The following is a 12142-nucleotide window of genomic DNA, read 5'->3' on the forward strand; positions in this document are numbered from 1 at the left end:
CTGCCGCTACTAAAGCATATCACTGATGTCATGTTTTACTTTGATTCTTTAGTTTTAAAACAATTATCAAGTAAAAGAAGAATAAATTTCAACTCTGAAGGTATTAAAATTAGTAAAAGATTTCATATATGAACCCAAATATGCACTTACCAAGCAAAATATTGCATATTAACACATCATAGTTAACACTTTTCTCTATTTCAAGTTTTTTTAAATAACAAGTTTTTTAGAGCAGTTTAGGGTTCATAGCAAAAGTGAGCGGAAGGTACAAAGATTACCCCCTGACCCTACACATGAATATCCACCCCCATCATCAACATCCCCCACCACAGTGGTACATTTGTTACAATCGATGAACCTATATTGACACCTCATAATCACCCTAAGTCCATAGTTTACCTTAGGGTTCACTCACAGTGTTGCACATTCTATGAGTTTGGACAAATACATAACAGCAAGTATCCACCACTATGGTATTAGAGTAGTTTCACTGTCCTAAAAATCCTCTGTGCTCTGCCTATTCATCACTCCCTCTTCCTCCCGACCCTCGGCAACTACTGATCTTTTAAATTTCTCCGTAGTTTTGTCTTTTCCAGAATATCACATACTTGGAATCATTTACAGATGGGCTTCTTTCCCTTAGTGATATGCATTTAAGGTTTCTCCATGTCTCTTCATGGCTTGATAGCTCATTTCTTTTCAGTGCTGAGTAATATTCTATTGTCTGGATAGACCACAGTTTATTACTTTATCTACTTAAGGACACCTTGGTTGCTTCCAAGTTTTGGCAATTAGAAATAAAGCTGCTATAAACATTTATGTGCAAGTTTTTGTGTGGACATAAGTTTCCAACTTCTTTGGGTAAATACTGAGCAGCTTGATTGCTGGATCATATGGTTAAGAGTATGTTTAGTTTTGTAAGAAACCACTAAACTATCTTCCGAAGTGACTGACTGTACCATTGGACACGCCCACCAGCAATGAATGACAGCTGCTGTTGCTCTACATCCTCACCAGCATTTGGAATTGTCAGTGTTCCAAAGTCTGTCCATTCTCATAGATGGTAGTGTTATCTCATTGTTGTTTTAATTTGTATTTCCCTGACGACATACGATGTGGGGTATCTTTCCACATGCTTATTTGCTATCTGTATCTCTTCTCTGGTGAGATGTCTGTTAAATGTTTGACCCATTTTTTAATTGGGTTATCTGTTTTCTTATTGTTGAGTTTTAAGAGTTCTTTACGTATTTTGTTTAACAGATGTGTGTCTTGCAAATATTTTCTCCCATCCGTGACTTGTCTTCTCATTCTCTTAACATTGTCTTTGGCAAAGCAGAAGTCTTTAACTTTAATAAAATCCAGCTTATCAATTATTTCTTTCCATTTAAAATTTTAAACATAAAAATAAGAACTCCAAGAGGTCACAATAAAGTAACTCAGGTTAAGTTTCTTCTTTTTTATAACTACTGTGCTACTGTTTCTAATCTACTTTTAAATGCAAGAATATGTAATAAGACAGGGACTAGGGACATGAAGTATGCCCAAAACAAGTTTAAACAATTCCAAACGGTTATGAACATACTTTCAAAATGACTGTATGAAGCTAAGTCCCCATGAGCCTCGGGACAACCATATAAAAGTTCTCCAAATTCACTTCCATGTAGAATATAATATTTATTAGAGGGTTAATAATAAAAATATGCTATGTTGAAGCCTACACATATGGTATTAAAACTCAAGTACAATTGCACACATGGGTAAAACAGACCAACAAAAGATTTTGGGGGGAGGAATATTTTATCACTGATGTTGCACAGAATTGCCAGAACATACTACTAATAAAAGACAGGCCACCTGTCGTCTACACACAATGCAACCACTTGCTGCCTACACCCAATGCCAACTGCTGCCATAGCCCACTCTGGGTAAGCCACTGCCTGTAGCCATTTTGGAAATGTTTAACTTTGACAGGGAGAAAGATAAAAGAAAGGTGTACTGAGTTGAGCAGTGTTTCCTCAAAATACATGTCATTCAGAAACTCAGAATGTGACCTTATTTGGAAAAACGGTCTTTGAACATGCAGTTAGTTAAGTTAAAATGAGGTCATACCAAATTAGGGTGGGCCCTAATCCAGTGGCTAGTATCCTTATAAGAAAAGCAGAGGGACTTCCCTGGTGGTGCAGTGGTTAAGAATCTGCCTGTCAATGCAGGGGACACAGTGCAATCGCTGGTCCGGGAAGATCCCACATGCCACAGAGTAACTAAGCCCATGAGCCACAACTACTGAGCCTGCGCTCTAGAGCCCGCGAGTCACCACTACTGAAGCCCGCGTGCCTAGAGCCCGTGCTCCGCAACAAGAGAAGCCACCGTAGTGAGAAGCCCACGCACCACAACGAAGAGTAGCCCCCGCTCACCGCAACTAGAGAAAAGCCCACGCTCAGCAACAAAGATCCAATACAGCCAAATGTAAAGAAATTAAATTAAATTATCAAAAAGAAGGAATGATTGATTTATTGATCTGAAGGGGTGATAATGAGATACAGCTAATTGAGAAAAAAAAAGAAAAGAAAAGCAGAGGCACACACAGGGAAAAGGCCATATGACGACAGAGGCAGAGATTGGAGTGATGCACCCACAAGCCAAGAAATGCCAAGGACTAGCAGTAACTACCAGAAGCCAGAGGAGACAAGTAAGGATCCTCCCCTGAAAACTTCAGAAGGAACATGACCCTACCAAAACCTTGATTTTGGACTTCCAGCCTTCAAAATTGTGAGAAAATAAATTATTTTTATCTTAAGCTACTCATTTGTTATGGCTGTCCTAGGAAACCTGGGAAATACAGAAGGAAACACACTTCACATCTCTGTGGACCCTCAGTATGGATCAAAAGTACAGAAGTGGTCAGAAAAACACCTTGATTATTCTGAATTCCATATTTTTTGGCTATGTGCTTTTAAGGTCTTGAGAGACCCAAGAGTAGCACTTTGAAAGAGGAAGTGGCACTGGGACCTCTTTCTGCCCTGTGCATATTGCAAAGATGAAACTGGGAACTCAAGAAACAAAGAACAAAGTGAAGTTTTTAAAAAACAAAACAGTAAAGGAAATCTCCGTTATTTTTCTAATTGTAATAGCTAGGGGCAATCTTTTACCTCTTCTGGCTTGGGAACTGTGCAGTATAATTTCTGATTGTGGAATACATATGATTACACTTTTTTCTTTCCCTACAGTAATTTAATTGGAGAATCTTGATGCCAGGTCAAATATAAACGGCAACTACCTTCTCTTGCTTTCAGCAAAAAGATTTACCTTATATAGGGAATACTTGGAAGAGTCTTACAAAGTAAGTTGTGCTAAAGTGAAATATCAACTAAGTGATTTCCTAGTTTTCCAGAAAGGTAAACCATAACAGTCATTCCAAACTATTTATTATGCCCTTAACACACATACTACCTAGGCAATTCAATACAATCAATTAGTAGAATACAAATATTCAATTAGAGCAGAAAATGGCAAAAACAGTCATGGGGAGGAGTTTCTTTTTTATTCCATTTACCCAGAGTAGCCTCTCCCACTACCATTTAGACACAAAACTTTCTTTTGTGTTAAAAAATCAAGTTGCTTTCCTAAACTGATAAAGCCAACTCTCCCAGACTCACATTCGAAGGTCCCTCTTGAAATAACTTGCTTGACAGACTTTATAATATCCCAACATTTGCTTTTATTTTTTAATTAATTTTTTTTTTTTTTTTTTTTGCGGTACGCGGGCCTCTCACTGTTGTGGCCTCTCCCGTTGCGGAGCACAGGCTCCGGACGCGCAGGCTCAGCGGCCATGGCTCACGGGCCCAGCCGCTCCGCGGCATGTGGGATCTTCCCGGACCGGGGCACGAACCCGTGTCCCCTGCATCGGCAGGTGGACTCTCAACCACTGCACCACCAGGGAAGCCCTAATTTATTTATTTTTGAAGTACTCATTAATTATCTCCCCTCATACTTAAACCATTTGCTCCGAAGTTACTCCTTTTAACAACACCAACAAAAATCTCAGTCATCAAGATATTCTTTCCCGTCCAAAAGAAATAGAGTCAGCACTTTCCCTTCCCCACAGCACCTGCATTCTTTTTCTGACCCAGTACATCTCTGCCTGCATGGGCTGCAACCAAAATCTGTAACTTCCCCAAGGCGTTCCTTCGGAGACTGTGCTGTCGTCTTCTGACGTGCCCAGTAAACAAAAGATTAAAACGCATACGTCTAATGTCGATGGAAGACAGGCAAGAAAGATATAAACCTAGCAATATGGATTTCAGTGAGATACTTTAAAAACAGAAATATTTTTGCATAAAGCAAGCCCAGGATAACAATGAAACCATCAGGAAACATGAGCAGTAGAGAGCAGGTAGGGAGAGGCCAGTGATGAAGGAAGAATTCCCCTCTGACGCAGTACCGAGTGTTAGCGAACATGGGAGCGTGCAGAGTAAAGGTGAAATACAAACACTTTGGAAAACAATTTAGCATCCTCTGTAAAAGCTGAACCCATGCCTACCCTATGATCCAGCAATCCCACTCCAGCAGGAATGCTGCTGGGGGCATATGTGCTCCGAGTGTCATACGATAAAGTTCATAGCAGCATTATCCGGGAAAGCCAAAACTGGAAACTACCCAAATTCAACAGCAGAATGTGTAATACAATGAAACAGTACAACGCAATGTAAGTAAACAAACTACAGCTACACACCACAACATATCTAAATGTCACAAATATAATGTTGAGCCAAATTAGCCAGTCATAAAAGAATATAAACTATGTGGTTCTATGTACATAACATTTAAAAACAGGCAAAAATAAAATATAGTGTTATAAGTCAGGACAGTGGATCTTCGGGAAGGAAAGGGGGCAGTGACTGGGGAAGCTTGCACAGTGGGGAAGCTCTGAGGTGCTAGTAATGCTCCTGTTTCTGGATCAGGATGACAGTCACGTGAGTGTTCATTTTCTGACCATTCGTTAAGTGTTCCATTTATGTTCTGGTTTTTTTCTCTTGTGTGTTATACTACACAATAAATAAATAAAAAGAAATCCCAGTCTGACACATTCCCACCAACTAAAGGCTGGAAAGAAATCAAACTGAGAGATTCCTGCCAGGAAACAGACAATGACGGCACATAGCAGTCGAATTTCTTGCTTGCTGAAACACTGGCAGGTCTGAAAACATTAAGAAATTCGGGACTGCCAAGAAACTGAATTCCCTGGAAGACCTACGCTGGATGGAAACAAAAGTGAATTAGGTATCAGCTCTCTTACCAAATTTGGCAATAACCTATACTTTTAATCTAAATTTCAAAAGCAAACATTGATTCCCGAAACTTGCAAAACAGCTCAAATTTTTAAAGCATCCTGGTTTCCTCTTTTGAGCAATCATGGAAGTGCAGGGAGGCACAAGAGATCATTCAATCCAACCTCTACCATCCCAGTCAAGTGGACAAATAGACAAACACTCTTTAGAGTTCCCACTGCCAATGAATTCTGAGATGTTCCTCAGTTACCTGTTCTAGAATAAACAACCTTGACTAGGGCATAGCCTCTCCTGAGAGTAACCTTGATCTTATATGCTCCACTTCAAGCTCTTGTCCTGCCCCACACCTAAATGAAAAAATACCATAGGGCTTCCCTGGTGGTGCAGTGGTTGAGAGTCCGCCTGCCTTTGCTAGGGGACGCAGGTTCGTGCCACGGTCCGGGAAGATCCCACATGCCGCGGAGCGGCTGGGCCCGTGAGCCATGGCGGCTGAGCCTGCGCGTCCGGAGGCTGTGCTCCGCAACGGGAGAAGTCACAACAGTGAGAGGCCCGCGTACCGCAAAAAAAAAAAAAACACAGTAGGAGAATATTTATAAATAAAATAATGTGCAAAGTCTGGTCCATTAAAAAATATAAATATACACATACCAGAAGCTTTTGAATGAATATAACTATTACTACTAATTATCTCTGAGTCGTGGGGTTGCAGAAGTTTTGTTGGTTTCTTCCTTTCCTACAAAGATCTGTATTGCTATTTTAACAAGAAATATACTTTTTTTTCACAAATATCTTAAAGTATTTGCTTACCTTAGCTGATTTTTCAAAACTTAAGCCTCCATCCAGCTTAAAAAGAACTGTCATGTTGTACCCAGTCTGGTTTCCATGTCCATGAGGCCACCAAGTTTCTATAGTAACACTCTTTTAAAAAATAATATATCAGTCTAAGTAATCTGTGGCATATTTTCAGCAAAATAATATAGTAATTCAGAGCATCACATCAATTTCTCATAGACAAGCACAGAGCAATATAAATCTCTCTCCTTGTATTATGCCAAATTATACAAATCCATAGATAATATTTAAAAATCAACATGCTAGGAGTTTAGCATGGATTAATATACCAGAAGGGAAGGGAAATAACAAAATAACATGGGCATTCAGAAAAACAGCTCTTCCCATTGCAACACTCAGCTAACATGTATTCTACATTCTTAACATTTAGAATTGGACTTTGAGGTTAACTCTTCTTTCAAGCCCAGAACTAGAAAAGCATTTTGAGTTCTTTATCTGAACAGTTACTGAATGCTGATTTGCTCTATCCTTTTCAGCTCACAATTGTCAATTAGAGGAATAAAAAAAGGTAAAATCCAGTTCACTCCTACTTACGAAAGATCATAAGTTTAGAATTAGAATTCTGTATGTAGAATAAGTACCAATATTCAAAATAGTTTACAAATACCAAAAATAATCACAGCATTGAAGTAGGATGCTTAGAATGTATTTTGGATTTAGGATACTCCAAATACTGCAAAAAAATTAAAATATAACACACCTGACTTTTTGAGAGGAGAGGATGCCAAATTAGTCACGTAACCTCCGTTTTCTTAATCTTAAAATTTGGGAAAATCATTCCTTAGCTTGCACACACACAAAATATATAACAGATTAAAAGTAAAGAAAAAAATGGAAAAAGTACACTTTTCTTTAATACTCAGGTCCTTTTTTCTAAGCATTTCTTTTGAACAACACTGCTTTTCATCTTAGTGCTTCTCGGGAAGTACCATCATTCACCTTGTCAATTTTCACAAAGAGTTTAACAATCCTTTCCCCATGATGAAGTTCAACGCTGTTTGTCTGTTGTATTTTTAATTCAGGGATGGCTATAATCGCTTGACCCAAAACTGGCTTTGAACTGATAACATCAAAAGAAGACTCTATTTCAAGATTCCACTCCTGGATATTATTATCTAAGGTACCAAGAGAAAAAGAAAAAATACATATATATTATGTAGGATTCACTGAAAAAAAGGCCAACGCAGCTTCTAAACTATAAGTGCTCCACAAATGCAATCCTGATCAAAAGTTCAGTGAAAATTCTCTTTTAATGTTTAGAGTTTAATCCTTAATTCCGAAGAAGAATAACCAAAATTATATTTTATATATACTTCTACTCTAAAAATGTTACAATCATAAGTCACAAAAACTTTATAAATATGGCACAAATAGAAAATTACAAATGAAAAGATAACATAAATCTTCCAAGATTTATCAGTCTTGATTTATCAAACATACTTGCTTGTTCCTTTTTATAAGGTAAAAACACTGAGGGTTTTTAAGCCATATAATAAGTTAGAAACTTAGGTGTATTAGAATTAATCCAATGTGGAAAAAATAAAGATGCATTTTAAATGTAATTATTTATCCAATAAATGTGTACTGAGAACCATCTAAGTGCCATGTTCTTTGCTAAGAGATGGGACTTAAACAGTCACCAGGGTAAATAAACATGGCCCCTGCCCTCATGAGCTAAGGGTCTAATGGGATGTGGACAAGTACAAATGTGTGATAATACTAGGATAGGAGAATCAAAGGTTGTTTAGAAAAATATTCATATTCCCTTTACCACATTTTTATTGTTCTTAAACAGAAGCACACACTCCAATCTGATCCAAAGCTGTTTATTTTCTAAAACATCCCTAAATCTTTGACAGCTACCTCACCTTTAACTCGAAATCATATTCCCTCTGGTTTCCCTCACTATCTCTTATTTCAAGAAATAATAATAGATAACATTTACCAAGATCTTACTATGAGCCAGGCATTGTTTTATGCTCTCAACAAGTATTAACTTATTTAAGCATCACACCATTGCTATAAGGTAAATTCCACTACTATCATCATTTTATAAATGAGAAAACTGAGACAGAGAAATTAAGTAACTTGTCCAAGATCACACAGCTAGTAAGTGGCAGATGTGAACCAAGACAGTCTAAAACTAGAGACCTCGAAAACATTTAACCTCTAAATTCTGCCAACTCAATCCACATAATTTCCCCCAAACCACATCTTAGTGGTGCTCAGGAGTTTTACAGTGGGCAGAGGATCTTATTATATAGGAGAACATTTAACAATGTCAAGCTATGCTAGACATCAAATATGTCCTTTGGCTGAGTCTTTGACCAAAACAGCACAGATTCACAAAACTGGTGAACTAGAAGTATGCTGACAGATCACCTGGTCTACTTTCCGATGTGTTTGATTCCCTCTAGACCACAGGCTAGCAAACTATGGTCCTTGGGCCAAATCTGGACCACCTCCTATTTTTGTAAATAAAATTTTATTGGAACACAGCTGCTATGGACTGAATTGTATCATTCCTCCCAAAATTCATATGTTGAAGCCCTAACCCCTAATGTGATTCTATCTGGATAGAGGGTTTTTTTTAGGAGGTAATTAGGTTAAATGAGTTCATAAGGGTGGGGTCCTATTCTGATAGGACAGTAGCCTTATAAGAAGAGGAAGAGATCCATTTCTTTCTTTCTCTCTCTCTCCCCGCACACCCCCTCAGCCCCCAACCACGTGAGAACACAACTAGAAAGTTGGCCATCTACAAGCCAGGAAGCAGGCCGTCAACACAAAGCAAATCAGCCAGCACCTTCATCTTGGACTTCCCAGCTTCCAGCACTGTGAGAAGTCAATTTCTGTGGCTGAAGCCGACCAGTCTTTGGTATTTCATCATGGCAGCCCAGCAGGCCAGACAGCAGCCACGCCCACATTTTACGTATTGTCTTCGGTCGCCTTCATGCTACAAAGGCAGAGTTGAGTAACTGCAACAAAGGCCATATGGCCCAAAAAGCGAAAATGCTCACTAGCTGACCCTTTACAGAAAAAGTTTGCTGATCTCTACCCTAAGATATTTCCCCCGAAAGGCCATTCTAATCTGTCTTTAATATCTTTAATATAATAACAAAAACCTCTGCCTCCCTTTCTGCTAGCCTTGACTATTGGAAAGTCGTCCTCTACACTGATGTGAAATCCACTTTTCTTTCATTTCCACCTAGAGATTTTAGTTCTGCCCTCTAGGCCTCTCCTACCAACCAATAACCACCAAGTTCAAGCACGCTCCCTGGGACTTCCCTGGCGGTCCAGTAGTTAAGATTCCGCCTTCCAATGCAGGTGGCACGGGTTTGATCCCTGGTCAGGGAACTAAGATCCCACATGCCGCGCAGCGTAGCCAAAATTTTTTTTAAAAAGGCAGGCTCCTTGGCCGTTTCCTATCACTTCTTCAGCAGAGAATCAGCTGCTTGTAAGGGCCTCCAGAAGGAAGACAAACAGAGTAATTCCCAAAGGTTACTGGCAAAATTGTCCAGTTTCTATTGCTTCTAACATGGAAGGTTCTAAAGTAAATCGGCACCCCTCTGGAGCTCATCCTGTTAACTCCCTCGGGTGCCACTAAATGAAAAAACGAAAGCTGAGGAATTAAAAACCCAGCATGAGGATTTACAAGCCTATCGTGTCATTACCAAATACCCTACAACAACATACTTTGCACTCTTTTCTTCTTCCAAATGAAGTACAACCGTTCCTTCCAGGAGGAGAATTCCATGGAGAATTTCAGTAGTTTAGGTTCACAGAGCATACTGAGAGTCTTAAATAATAATTTTCCTGGTATTACCTGGTCATTTCTTTTCACTGGCTAATTTTAAAATGTATAATCTTATTTCTAGTGAAGGAGAGCACTCCCTTATAAATCAAGACCCATTTCTAGAATGGAGCTTCCCAGCATATCTCTTCCAGCACTAACAAGTCATCCTTTCCTAAAGAATACCTATCACCCCCAGCTCTCCTGAAGTGGAACGCAAGATCATTTCAAAAATGGACAAAGTACCGGGGATGGGATAAGAAAGAAGAAAGTTTACTAAATGACTTAAAATCCCCTCCCAGGTCTCCCTCTCAAGGACACCAAGTTTTGCATCCTTCCTCACCCTGACTAATCAACCCTGGGCCCAAACAGGACAGGAACTCCTTATCAAAACAGGGTGGAGAGCAAGCTGATGAGCTCTCTCTACAACTTGAGGCCTTCCCTGGCCTGGAGCCTCAGCGATGTCCTAGCTGATGCCCTGCTCCCTGCAGAAGACACTACAGTCTATAGTTTGTTCCATTTAACCTCAACCAGGTGGGCAACCCAGGGCATGGCAGAGAATGTGGTTCTGGCCATTGACTCATTTTCAGATTCTTCCAAAGCTGATTCAGTGAGGTTTCTTCAAAAGCAAACAAACAAATCACCATGAGTCTGACTCAGATGGGAATTTGTAGAAAGGGTAACCAGCCTCACAGCCCAGATGAACGTGTGCTGCTTCTTCATGAAAACAATCTTCAGGAAAAACTCCAATTTGTGTAGATGTGGCCAATACATTTAACCTTTTCTTCTGCTTTAAATTTATTTGGCTGTGTCGGGTCTTTGTTGCGGCACATGGGATCTTCGTCGCAATGTGTGGGATCTTTTGTTGCGGCATGCGGGGTTCTCTCTAGTTGTGGCATGCAGGCTCTACAGCACGCGGGCTCGGTAGTTGCAGCACAGGGGCTTAGTTGCCCCGTGGCATGTGGGATCCCTACCAGGGATCAAACCCGCATCCCCTGCATTGGAAGGTGGATTCTTAACCACTGGACCACCAGGGAAGTCCCAGTACATTAACTTTTAAAACCTTCTAAAATGTGCCAGCTCCTTTTATAGTCCCATATAGTCCACTTCTTTGTCAAGATGTGGTCAGGATAAAAATTAAAAAAAAACAAAAAACAGCTTTATTTGGTTGTCTAAGAGAAAAAAAAAAGTATAGGAAGACATGGAGGTAGAAAAATAAGAAGACGGATGAATTACATTAATTCAAGTGTGTCCATAACTACAGAAAGAGTTACTCTCAAACTACACCTTAAGCCTTGCTTTAACTGATTGTAATTAAGCCTCAAATATCAGTACCTTCATTTAATCATATATCTAGCTTCAAAAAAAACTGGTTCTTCCACACTTATACCCTCACTAGGCTGTAATGAGTGCTGTAATTTACAAACACAGGGAAAGAACTGTAGAATGTTAGAGGCAAAAGAAACTTGGCCATCTCCTAGTTACTTTGCAGTTGTGGTATTTGAGGCCTTGACTGCAGAACTAGCTCAAAGCTCCCGAGCCAGTGGACAGGACAAGGGCCCAGGTTTCCTAACTCCAGTGCTCTCTACCTTCCACTCATCTCCCACAGAGGCGCCTATCAAAAAGAAAGACACTAGCAGGCACGCACAGATTGAAATTTGCATATGAATAATGAGGAAGACCAAAAGCAAAGGTGCTTTTTGTCCTTCAGAATCCTAAGTCCTAATAGCAAATATGTATAATGTGAAACAAAGCATTTGAAGGGACTGTAACCATAAAATATTAGCCTCTTAATATGAGCGTCTTTCTAAAAAAGAAAAAACACTGAAATCTACAAACATAAAGAATGTGTCTGACCTTCCACTAAATGCATAATTACATGGTGCCACAGTTCCTCCATTTGTCAAAACACTATCTTTGTAACCTAAACTACCTGACAAAGGCATGACAACAGTTATGTGAGCATTTCTGCCAAACAGTGGAAATATATTTCTTGAATAATTACCGTCTGTGAAACTTGACAGGCACTATAAATTATACCCCAATCACAAACAGCAAAGATGTTGAATCTACTTAAAGAAACAAAATATACCCGAAGGTCACAGTTAAGAATACAGGATGGGGCTTCCCTGGTGGCGCAGTGGTTGAGAGTCCGCCTGCCGATGCAGTGGACGCGGGTTCGTGCCCCGGTCCGGGAAGATCCCACATGCCG

At 39.7% G+C, this 12142-nt stretch overlaps 1 protein-coding gene across 5 annotated transcripts in view; it reads right to left on the bottom strand.

The window, feature by feature from the left end:
* The window catches only part of MANBA (mannosidase beta), a 112074-nt gene that overhangs the window by 83087 nt on the left and 16845 nt on the right, over positions 1-12142 (bottom strand). For 4 of the 5 annotated variants that reach the window (XM_027117018.1, XM_027117019.1, XM_027117020.1 and 1 more), the window contains 2 exons: positions 7080-7255; positions 6096-6206 (listed from right to left, as the gene is read on the bottom strand). In XM_027117018.1, the coding sequence (XP_026972819.1) occupies positions 6096-6206; positions 7080-7255 (287 nt within the window). The remainder of the gene's footprint in view (positions 1-6095; positions 6207-7079; positions 7256-12142) is intronic. The other variant, XM_027117021.1, reaches the window with a different exon arrangement.

Source organism: Aethalodelphis obliquidens, unplaced genomic scaffold (assembly GCF_003676395.1).
Source record: "Aethalodelphis obliquidens isolate GAN/ISIS:26980383/991018 unplaced genomic scaffold, ASM367639v1 scaffold17, whole genome shotgun sequence".
Taxonomy (NCBI): Eukaryota; Metazoa; Chordata; class Mammalia; order Artiodactyla; family Delphinidae; genus Aethalodelphis; species Aethalodelphis obliquidens.